Source organism: Cephus cinctus, unplaced genomic scaffold (assembly GCF_000341935.2).
Source record: "Cephus cinctus unplaced genomic scaffold, Ccin1 Ccin1_scaffold0238, whole genome shotgun sequence".
Taxonomy (NCBI): domain Eukaryota; kingdom Metazoa; phylum Arthropoda; class Insecta; order Hymenoptera; family Cephidae; genus Cephus; species Cephus cinctus.
Window position 1 is genome coordinate 128,154 of NW_014332954.1, and position 11,910 is coordinate 140,063.

At 40.5% G+C, this 11,910-nt stretch overlaps 1 protein-coding gene across 4 annotated transcripts in view; it reads left to right on the forward strand.

Moving 5' to 3' along the window:
- The window catches only part of LOC107265731 (protein trachealess), a 114,780-nt gene that overhangs the window by 13,650 nt on the left and 89,220 nt on the right, over positions 1-11,910 (forward strand). For all 4 annotated transcript variants that reach the window (XM_015735481.2, XM_015735482.2, XM_025082976.1 and 1 more), the window contains exon 2: positions 10,109-10,141. In XM_015735481.2, coding sequence (XP_015590967.1) covers positions 10,109-10,141 — 33 coding nt within the window. The remainder of the gene's footprint in view (positions 1-10,108; positions 10,142-11,910) is intronic.

An 11,910-nucleotide genomic window follows, 5' to 3' on the forward strand; every position in this document is an offset into this window, starting at 1 on the left:
GATTAAATTATCTCTTTGTACTGTTCAGGATTAAGACTGTCTTTAGGGTTATAAACTTAAAGCCAGCATTACTTTCTTTAAAATTTATTAGAATTGATTTATTTTTGTTTCAGATTTTAAAAAGAAATGTGTGACTAAAAAACGGCCGGATGTCCCAACTTGTAATTTTGCATAAAATTAACATTCTGTCTACAAAATATTAAAAAACTTCCGTAATACCGATATCGATGGGGCTTTGGTCAGGAAGAAACATTTTGCGTATTTCTTTTTTTTAAGCAGGTTTAGATTACTGAAAAAAAATTTTTTATATTTTTTTATTGTAGATACTAAAAAAACAAAACTTTTATTTTTCATAATTTTTTGAGACGATGCACCGCCTCCGGGATATCTGTGTTTAAAATAAAATCGACCGAATTCACGCAGAACAGCAAATAAAATATGGGTGGCTGAAGTCTGATGGTATCGCTCATATACATATGTATATGCTACGTCGTTTGCTACTTTTACTCGTACAATTACTCGGTTGTAATGCATATGACATAACTAGTTAAAAAATCATTATCAATCGGATGAAATTCATTGAGCAGATAGGTACCGTTGGCATCTATTATCATAGCGTCCTCGTTGGTGTCGTCCGATGTGGACGGACGCGCTGCATCGGAATTAGCATAGCCCGGCCCTGCGGACTGGCTTATGCTAATCGCGCGTTTTCAACGAGACTCCGGTCGATAGCTTATGTTAATTCAAGAAGAGAAAAGGCCCCTTTGAATGACAATGCCGACCTGTTAACACTTCCGAGTCGGCGATTAGTCTAAGCGCTACGCATCTGTCACAGGTGCCTTCATCTCTCTCTCTTCCTCACTCTTGCTCTTACTCTCTCTCACTCTCTCTCTCTCTCTCTCTCTCTCTCTCTCTCTCTCTCTCTCTCCAGCTCCTTTTATTCTCTTTATACTATCCAGTACTATTTATACTTTTATTTCTCTACCTGAACCGCTCCTAGATACCGATATTATGCTACCTACAAAGAAGACGTCCATGATTTTTTTCTTTATTTTCCTTCCCTTTCCCTGATTTACAAAGTCTACAGAAATTCTGGTCTGAGAGACTTCTTTAGAAGGATCCTTGAACGTGGGAAATTGTATGTTATTGTATAGCATTCTCAAGGATATATTATTGATATTACGATTTAGTGATTTAATTAATGTATCGTTCCGATAGGTCAGGTTAGTACGGACAGTGAATTTCATAACTGTACTTAAATGTATTATTTAACTATCGATATCCATTCATCGAGAGTACTGCACTTTTTTGGTCATTTCTGCGAATACGAGAGATACCAGGTTTGTTTTTGTTCTTAGACTGGATGAAGTAGCAGTGAAACAATCCATATAGCTGTAATGTATGAGTATTCCTTGCAGCGATCTATAGCTGTCCTTAATTCCCCCCACGCAACTCGACTTACTTCGACTCCCTTTATTCGCTTTACTTCGTTTACTCCCTTTACTTACTTTACTCGCTCGAGTCGATCGGCTCGCTCGCGAGTAGGTAGTGGCTACCACTAAGGTAGCGCGTTCCCATGAATAATACACGGCCTGCACAATTAGCTCGGCCGTTTCCAATTTAATCGACGAATTATCAACCCTTCAGGGAACCCGTCTCGAGTCGGGGAGAAAGGTAAGACAAAGAAAAGTAAAAAGAACGGGAAAAAATGACAAAGACGACACAACGACAGTTATCCGGCGTATCTTGACTTCTGCCGTAACAAATGCAGTCAACTGCACATAACCTGTAACCAGTAGATTTTTATTACAATTATATCGTATCAGACGTTCTCCTTGTGGAGAAAAGAAAATTATTGAAAGGGGTTTTTTTTTTAATTAACAATATGATATTTAGTTCAGAAGAATGTTCTAAATGTAATCCTGTGACGTCATCAACGGAGCGTACTCTTTGTAGCATTCACGTACTGTATTTAATACAGGTTGTTTTTGACAAACAAAAAAAGTTGTATTGAAGAAAGAGATAGAGGAGGGAGAACCCTTTAGGCAAGAGACGCATAATTTCAGCGTCGGTGCCGAGATCGTATTTGAGATTCGATAAAAATTACATGATATAACGAGGGACGAGCAAGTCCTAGCCCGAAGCCAATCGGCGTTAAGCAAGGCGATTCGTATCGAAGTGTTTTTACCGCGCTGCTTCAGAAAGACGATTACTTCGCCATCGTGTGTTTAAGCCTTAACGTGAAAGGCCAGGTTAAGGAGAGTAAGAAGAGAAGCTGCCGAGCTTGAGTACATATTACGAGGCATAAAAACAGGGTCGGGGAGAGCAGGGATAAGTTAGGTTAGGTCATTTTCTTACTCTTGGTCCTTCTGTATTAGCGCTGTTATAAAGATGTGACAGAAAAACATAAATAACGTTCTAAACGGCGATAAGAAGTTTGCCATGTTAGGGGGCCATTACTAGCTCATAAAAATATATTCATGGTTAGACAAGATGATAATCAGCTCATTAATCGAATGAAAGTATCGAGTCGTTATCCTATGGGTGCAATGTGCTGCCATCTTTCTTTAACTGCGAAGAGAACTGACTGATTTGTTCCTCTGCATGAGTTGACTTTTCTGCATTACTTTTTTGCTATTGTCAATCCTCGATTATCCACACGGAATCTGCCAACCTAAGGGTCTAGGCTAAGCGTGAAAAAAGGTGTAAGAGGGTATTAAAAAGGGCACGAAGACCCTTGAGAAAGGTTTGCTAATGTAAACGGAAGCAGATCGCTCGATCGCGTGATAATAATGATTCTCGTGCTTCGACTTAGAATTCCGGTAGGTGGGCAATTCGGGAACTAGTTTAGATACCTAGGCAATGACCTAAGCTAACCTGACTGCCGTCTACTGTCCGTTTTCTTTTGAAGGGTTCAGAATGAAGGAAGCTACAAAAGTGGCTAACAGGATCAAGGAATGAGGGAATGATTAACCAGTTTAGAGACCCGATATAAATTTTGCTGAATAAATCGAAGGAAATACTAATTACTTTCTTGAATTAATTCGGTATGTACTCTTTGTATTGGTACGAATATATATACGTACATAACTATATAAAGAGAATCTTTTCTAAGAATACGAATCTGCGTAATGATTGATATACGAAACAAGAAAAAAATAGACCGTAAGGACTGATACGGTCTATTCAAAGCCTAAAGAACATGAGAAAGAAAATAAAAGAGTAATATCAAGGTGTTAAGTAAATAATAAAATGTAGATCGGAAAATATATGAAGAAGATCGCAAAACAATAAAAAATTCCTTATCCCGTATGCAAATGAGGCCCAATCTTTCGAGCAACGATGACGTGGTCTTTAATCTCCGAACCTCCGCACTTTTTTGAGTTTATTCAAATTTTCGATATGTTTAGGTGATATATCGTTTATTTGAATAAGTAACAAGCGCCTAGGAACCCGTTAAGGGTTTATATGGAGGCGTCCGACGGTTCAGAAGTTAATAAAAAGATACTATCCATATCCGTATGCGTGAAACCTATACAAAGTCATTAGGAATATCGGGTCCAGTAAGGCCCAAAAAATACACATACTCACGCGTACGAGCCCAGGGCACGCAACACACTTTTCCATAAAGGCGGGACTGCATCTACGTATGCGAACACTAAAGTCGTGCGGGTAAGTGTCGAGAGAGACACCGACGCAGACGCTCGGGCGCCTCCGTCGCATCCCGAGCCAATAAATCCGGCCTGCCTCATTACTAGGCTTGTCTCTTTAATTGAAATCTCGTGTTTTTCCAAACTACTTTTTTGTTACGCTCAAAGTTCCAGCTTTTATTTAAAATGTGCGACACCTCGCCGATAACCGGGCGCAACTCCTTGGCTCGTTATTTATGCCTACCGATGCACGCGGCCTATGCAGTCCCTTCCACCCTTCCGCCCTTCCACCCTTCCACCCTTTCATCCTCTGCTCATCCCCCCCGCCCTCCCGCGCCTACTCTCTCAGCACCCCCTATCCTTCTTCTCAAGCCTTCCCTCCAAGACTGCAACCCATCAACGGGGTCTAATCGCTTTCAAGGTACCCGCGCATACCTACATGCACATTCATTTCGTATATATTATATGTAGCTGTATATGCACACAATATATTGTAATAATTTTTTTAAGGATTTCTCCTACCAGCTTCGGTGCAGCGCGCACCAGATATACCTTTTCGTTGCATGGGTATATAGGATGTATGGTCATGTGTATGGTTGCTCTTGAGATAGTTTATTATTATTGTTATTGACTTGTGATTTGTTCTTTGCTTCCCTCTCTCTCTCTCTCTCTCTGCCGCTCTCTCTTTCTCTCTCTCTCTCTCTCTCTCTCTCTCTCTCTCTCTCTGCCGCTCTCTTACAGTCGTCTGTATCTGTGTCGTTATTAAGGTAGAAAGAATGACGCGCAATAGGTTTAATGAAAATAAATAATGAAAAAGGGCCGGAATGCACGGTATAAGAAATGTCGCAGTCGTCGACGTCGCGTCAAGCCGTAAAGCCCGACTTGTTAACTCCTGATCGATTCGTGCGTCTCGCGGCCATATATTACAAACTTTAATATTAAATTCCAACCCGTCACTCGTAATAGTTTCCACTTACGGCGGCGTATTTTATTTAGTACCGCTGCGCTTTTCGATACGCGCCACTGCGCGATGTATTGAACGTTAACAGATATGACTATTTGAAATTTCTACAGGACTAGAAATAAACCAAAAATTGTTTATATTTTATTAATAGAGTTTGCTTTTGCTTTCGACTAGAGTCAAGTATTTGTCGTTTATTTTTTTTATTTATTTATTTTACGAAGGAAGATAGCCGATGGGATTATTATTCTTTGGAACTGTACCTATCTAAGGATTTTTGTTTTATATGAAACTTACCACGTGGCATACGAAAAGATAGATTGGGAATGACATCGAAAGAATAAGTAACTGTTTGAATCGTCGAGTCGGCAGGCATTAGGGTGGTCCCACATTATCCGGCACATTGAGGCTAATTGAGGAGACACGGCCGGGAAAGAAATGCTTGACGTTATTACACACGGTACACACGCCGCGCCGCTCATCTCTCGACGTCGTGTTATCTAAATGAATAGTGACGTCCGGCCGTGAAACCACACGACGCCGACGACGACGTCGATTGAGGTAACGCGTCGCATTTGAAAACGTATGTTGGAAATGTATGTTGAAACGGACATGTATGTTTACATATATAAGATATCTGTGGAGGATATACTGTCATTTACATGCCGTATATTATGCCTGTCAATTAAATTATTTGACAGCGACCCTTTTTCTGTTGTTGGATAAATAATTTTTGGTTTGCAAATATTTTGGAGAAAATTTTCTCAAAATTATTTTCTTCTCAAGACTCGTTTCCTATGATATTTCCTACAGTGGACGTAGGAATTACTATCGTACAAATTGTACCGTGCCGCGAATTTATGCGTATAGTTAGTGTATTACGGTACAGCGTGGTATAACTTAGGCAGGAATAACAAGAGTGAAACTACGCTTTTTACCTAATAATCTCGTGTCCATTATATGTGTCACGGTAGACTGGCACTTTACGCTAACGCGAGGAATTGGGTCTTACGCGTCTAGTTACGTACAGGTAATAACTTTTTCAGTGCCAAACAGATAAAGTAACGGAAACATAGAAGCGGAGGGAAAAAAGGTTGTAGATCAGATATTATGGTATTTCCACAAAAATGAATAACTACACACACACATATGTTATAAGGCCCATTTTTCTTGGAAATTCGTTTAATCCAGTATAGTATACGGTAGCACGTGCCAGATTTCCAATGGATTGTTGTTCGTTCGCAATCGGATATTCTTTTTGCTCTCCTCATCAGTTTTTTTCTTCTTATTTTTAAACAGAAGTCCCTGACGTCCAACGAGACAGACGAATTACGTCCACTATAGAGAGGAGACTTCATTTTTTTTTATAATTTTTTTCTCTCCAGTATCTCCCTCCTCCTAGTTGTGAAAGTCGTCGATACGAATTACAGCGATGTCGTCGGCTCCATTGTGTCAAGGTAGTCAGTGGGTTCCGGGGTGGAGAGTATGAGAATGCATGAGAGTGAGAGGGAGAGAGAGAGCGACAAGAGAATAAGAGAAAGAAGAAACAAGAGAATCAGGTACTGGTAATTACCAAGAAAAGAAGCCGGCCCTGAGCGACGGTCGCCTATTGTTTAATTGAAACAATCAAGAGGCAAGCTTGTCACGCTTTTTGTCGTGGTTGTCGAAGAGAAGAGAAATAAGAATAAAAAATAATAATAAAAAAGGATACACGAAAGAGAAATAGCCCGAAGTAAACGTATCCAAGATGAGTATGAGGTCCATCTCATGCAACATATATCCACGTGTGTTGTGCCCGCGACCCAATAGGTTCTATATTGTTTCTATCCAAAAGATTCAAGGATGCGCTCGTGTTGTTTCAGTAAATAGTTCAGAAGTTCTACATTGCCACAGAAGCTTCAAGCAACTTTGTTTACGCGGCCTTGTTTCGCAGAACTCTAATTCTAAATAAACTTCCGGATATAGTGAGCAAAGTAACTATAACGCATACCATCCAATAGCAAAAATAATGCAAATTCTTTCTAGAACCTAGAATACAAAAAAAAAGACTTCCAAGGAATCCCACCAAAGAAATCAAATCTCCCTGCTGAGATACCTACTGAAGTTCAAAGTTCAAAGAGTAAAGCAAAGTGCGCCGGCGCGTGACTTAACGGCTTCTCGTTCGCATCCCCGTCTGTCGCAGACGGCAGGAACCTCTTTTTGAATTCCCTTTGCATCAACGTTCGAAAACTCGGCACATGACTTAGTCGTTACTACACTGAGAAGCATGGGGATTCGAATCCTCCTTTGGTCTCCACTTCACTCCCCACTACCGTATGTATTCGTATGTAACTTTAGTTCTTATACCGTAAGACCACGTCCCTCGCGTTTCAGTTCCTCTTGTTCCCGTTCCAGTTACGCTTTCGGCACGGGCCAGGTCGGCCCAACGCCGCCGACACTCCGGGGATAGACATTTCGCACAGCCGGCGTTCCAGAAGTTTAACTTTATACCAACGGGGGAGGACGTGATCCGCGCCATATGTGTCATCGAGAACGTGGCCCATCCCCCACCTACCACTCTAACCCTCCTTCTTAGGCATCCTGACATCCCCTCGAAACACCTATGACAATTTGCAAAATGTTAACACAAGGCGCAATATACATTTTGCAAAACGTTTTTAGGCGTCGACATTACAGAAAGGACTGAAGACTTTCCACAAGCGATCATTAGAAATTCGAAAATGGAAGCGCGGCGATCGTTTCGAAACACTTGAGAATTTCGTGTGAATTATTTTTTATTAAAAAATCATATTTATGGTATTGCACGTATAACGTGCGTAATACTGAGGAAGGACTAAATTTTTTGGTTTAAAAAAAAGTTGTCGCCATTTTTTAAATATCTTCATTTCTATTGGGAGGCTGGTTATTTGAAGAATTTCGAAATGCGTTATAATAAGGGAACAAAGGGGAACGGATAAGGCGTGCAAGACTTCGTAACGTGGCAATAAAGCGGGCAATAACGTGACTCGTGGTTTGCACGTTTGGGGTTGGTTCGCTGCTGGGTGGTTAGCCAAGAGGGTGTTGTAGACTGTTGTAGACGGCACTGCCGGTAGGAAGTGGGGATGCTGGATATGTAGGTGCGGTACTCATAGAGACGTCCGGTCGACCAATTACTCGCGCATTAAATCAATGTTCCTTGGGCGAAACCGGTAATAAACCCTGACCAGACATATCTCCACGAGTCCTGGTGTTCAACCCTCTGATATCGTGCCGGTATCCCAGCCACCCTCCTTTTACTACTGTCGATAGGAAGTAGAAGAAGAAGGACGCGCGGAGCAGACCGGAATGCGCCCTCTGTCGTAATATTTGGCTTTAAATCATGTTCCGTTGACAGCATCCAGGAACCTCATCCTCGGGAACCTTCGGCACCCGGTTTTCTGGCTGATTCACCCAACTAACTTCTAAACACCCCTCGTGGCATCCCTCGAGTTATGAACTATTGGGACTGATTAAAATCTGGGGTGGATACTTGCGAATTTCTTAATGAATTCACATAATGTATTATATTTTTTGGTAAATGTGCGATATGCCTATTCGTTCATTTCTAATGGCAAAGCTTGATAAATAATACATATTGAAATACATGCGTTGCACGTGATGTATCAGTGAAATGCATATGTAATTTTTAACAAGATAATCATCTAAAATACTAACTGAAATAACTCCTTATGGTAATATTGTAATATTATAATACATTTTATGTTAGAAGAATGTATGTAAATTATTATATTTTTTATTATTGTTGTTATTATTTCATGCCTGTCACAGCATACATGGTCATGTACATATGGGGCTATAGAAATTTCGTATGGCTTTCGTATACCCTTTTCCAGTGAGATTTATATATTTTCCAACAAATAATAGAATTTTAATTGCAGATTGAACTCATCTCGTTTACATATGAGCATTCAGATGAACTGAAATGATCCTCCGCCTCTTGGAAAGGAGATCAATTCTAAGATGCTTAGAATACGAATCCATTTTGTCCATTGTGTCCGTTTGTAAGGAAAATGCATCTTCTTAGATTCCCGTGAAATTTCATTGTTCGTCCATTTATTGGATACCACCTGTGTCTAATAGGATTCTAATGATGTCTATAGATATACATATGAGTAAATGGGGCGGACGGGAGAGGGAAGGTAGTTGTCGGGGACGGTTTGCAAGATAATATGCACCTGGCTGAGCAGCGTCAAAGGAAGAACAAACTCTTGCTGGAATGCAATGCGTCTACAAGATTTTTTAATCTTTACATCGGCGGATTTAGTACTTAAGGATCCAGATAACACATGGCGAGCATAAATCTTCCTTTACCTTTTTCTACCATTTTTTTAGTGCCGTTTCGGTGCATACCTACTCGCCGCAGATTCTTTTATTTCTCTGGCCATCTCGCGGACGCAATCGCAAGTAGGCATGTACACGTGAGTAGGCATGTGCGACAGAATCGCATGAAATATTATACATTCATCTAAAGGCAACTCAGAATTCATATCGCCATCTTTTATGTTGTTTTAAGAAACTTTATTTTATTCATTTGTGATATCAGCTACGTGTGTAACTAATCAGCGTATACTTATGCTTACCGGGTGGGCTGACCTGACTTAACCTAACTAATAGCCTAGAAGTGTTTAATCCTATTTTCCTAGCTGTACTTCATTGCCGGAGATGGTCTTTCTTATTCCTCTGGATGTCTTACTTCAGCCAGCTATGATATTCTACGACCGAAATTCTCAGGAAATCGCTAACGCTCTCTCCCAGAGATTAGGAACGTGCGCCATGGCGCACACACAATTTACGACGGCGATCTTATTCATAGCTGAGCTTTCATATAAAAGCTTTTCCCTGTAAGCTGCGACACGGGCTTTGGGCTGAGGGCAACGCACTTCGTTCGTGGGGACTCACGCCCTGGCGAATTAGTCGACCTCAAACTTCGCGCCCATCTAAGAGTCTCCCTTCTCTTTCGGTGGAATCATGCGAGTCGAGGAATTTCTGTGAAAAAAATATATATTTTATTCCTCAATCGCAAATTGGAGCATGAGCTTTTATTGGTAACGGATTAATTGTTATGGGTAGGCTATTAAAATAATTTTTACAATTTCTGAAATATGTATGCGAACTTGAGATAATTAATTTTTGTTCTTTTACAAAAGAAGATATACAATTTACATACTCTCGTTATATTGGGCTACAAACACGTATGGAAATGCATTATAATACTCAAAAATGTATAATGGAATGTTTTTCTTGGAAATTGAGTTATATGCAATACGTGCAATCTGCCTGCACGAAAGTGTCATCATGACTCATTCGTATACCGCGGAAAAGTTATGACGTATTCAGTGACTATTGAAGCATGAGGAATTATTGACACAGAGTTAATTAATAATTACCTCCATAACTTGCAGTAATTGCATATTATGTTATATACAAAAGTTGGTAATTCCAATTTTTTTTTTCACAGGTATCGGGAAGATGCTCTCTGCTGGACGGATAGGTAAGCTCATAAATTACTTTTTCCCATATATAAAATAAGTCAAATTGTAAACGTGAGTTAAAAATTGCACAGTAGAATATTTAAATAATTAATTAGTGAGCGTAATATCGGTGAAACACTTATTAAAGCGTAAAACTATATAAGATACATAACTCCTTTGGTAAGCCGAAAAACAGTGTCGCCATCCATCACAGTAAATTAACGACTATGTTGCAAAGCAAAACACCATTAATAATTAGCGAAACGAAATTTCTCTAAACTTTTAAGTGGTCCAGTACTCACGATCCGCTAAAAGAATGACAGTACTTGCAATATACTTATATTAAATGTCTTTCCGAAAATGTCGTACCAATCCAAGAGTCAGTTAAAGAATCGGAAGAGAGTGAATTTAAGATGTGAGAATAAGAGGCGCGCGCACCTTCACTTTAAGAGCGTTAAGAGTGCGCGCGCTAAGATAAACGGATAATTGATCGTTTCCACGGCGAAATTAATCGTTGGCCGCGGGTCAGGATCGCGATGGGCCCTGGAACGAGTGAAGGAAACGGTACTTATGCAGCAATGTGGTTTTCGAGGTTAGGTGTAATCAGTCTGAGCAAAGGTAGGGGTAGGTAGCGAGATAGGTAGGTAGGTAGGCAGGTAGGTAGGTAGGTAGGTAGATAGGGTACCAACCTCTTTACGTGAACGATAATAATTATTTGCGTCAGATTTTGATTGATGGTGCGCAGAGGCTTTCTTAGGAGGCGAAATTAAAAAAAAAAAAACGCCATATATAACCAAAGACGTTATGTACGTGTGCATCTGCATCAGTGTAATCATGGGCTTTATGAGTTCTTGCATATTTTCGGATTATACCACGGAATTGAAAACAATTAAAAGAAGAGTTATTGGTTTGAACGGAGGATGGGGGGAGGATTCAAAAAAGTGGCGGGAACATGAAAACGAACGATCATGGTGCGACGAAAAATCGAAAACGAATGAGCGGGAAAGGGATAATTAATGGTGGCAGCGATCTCAGTGCATGGGAGTCGCGTTGCTGCAATTAACCATAACCGATCGGACACTAATTGCGAACAGCCGAACCTCGGTAATTAATAACGCGCGTGACGTTATCGGGCCCAACACCCCTGTGCGTACGCATGCGCGCGCACGCGTAGCTTTCTCTCTCTCTCTCTCTCTCTCTCTCTCTCTCTCGTTCTCTGTCGATTACGTCTTTTTTTGTATACGCTTTTAATACATTTTCTCGCGATTCAGACACGCGTAATGAATTCTCCTGCAGGGATTTATACAGTAACGTCCAATTGAAGTGCAACACTTGAATTTTTGTACATATCTGTGAAAGTATGACAGATTTCGAAAAACCAAAGACAAATTTTTTAGGAAATTTCCTTCCCGTTCAAATGGTAACCGTTTTATCCCGATCGGACGCAAAATGGCCCAATGGCAGGGGTTGGAGTGAAAAAGTGCATTTTGGAACTTTTTGAAAAATTCGAGATCTAGTAGTTCCGGGAGAAAATTTATATTTCTAATCAGAGCACGAGAGAGAGCATCCTTCGGCATTAAAAAAACACCCCCATTGAACCCCTGTAGGATCACTCTAGGGGGAGTTACACCCCCTTGAAGTGAAAACACTTAAATGGCTATAACTTCCGAACGCGCTGGCCAATCTGGTCCAGTTTCTGCATGATATCACCTTTAATGATATTGCAAATACTCACATCATTATTGTTCTCGGAGATGATCCCGTGACGGAGATCTCGAGATTTCGCAAG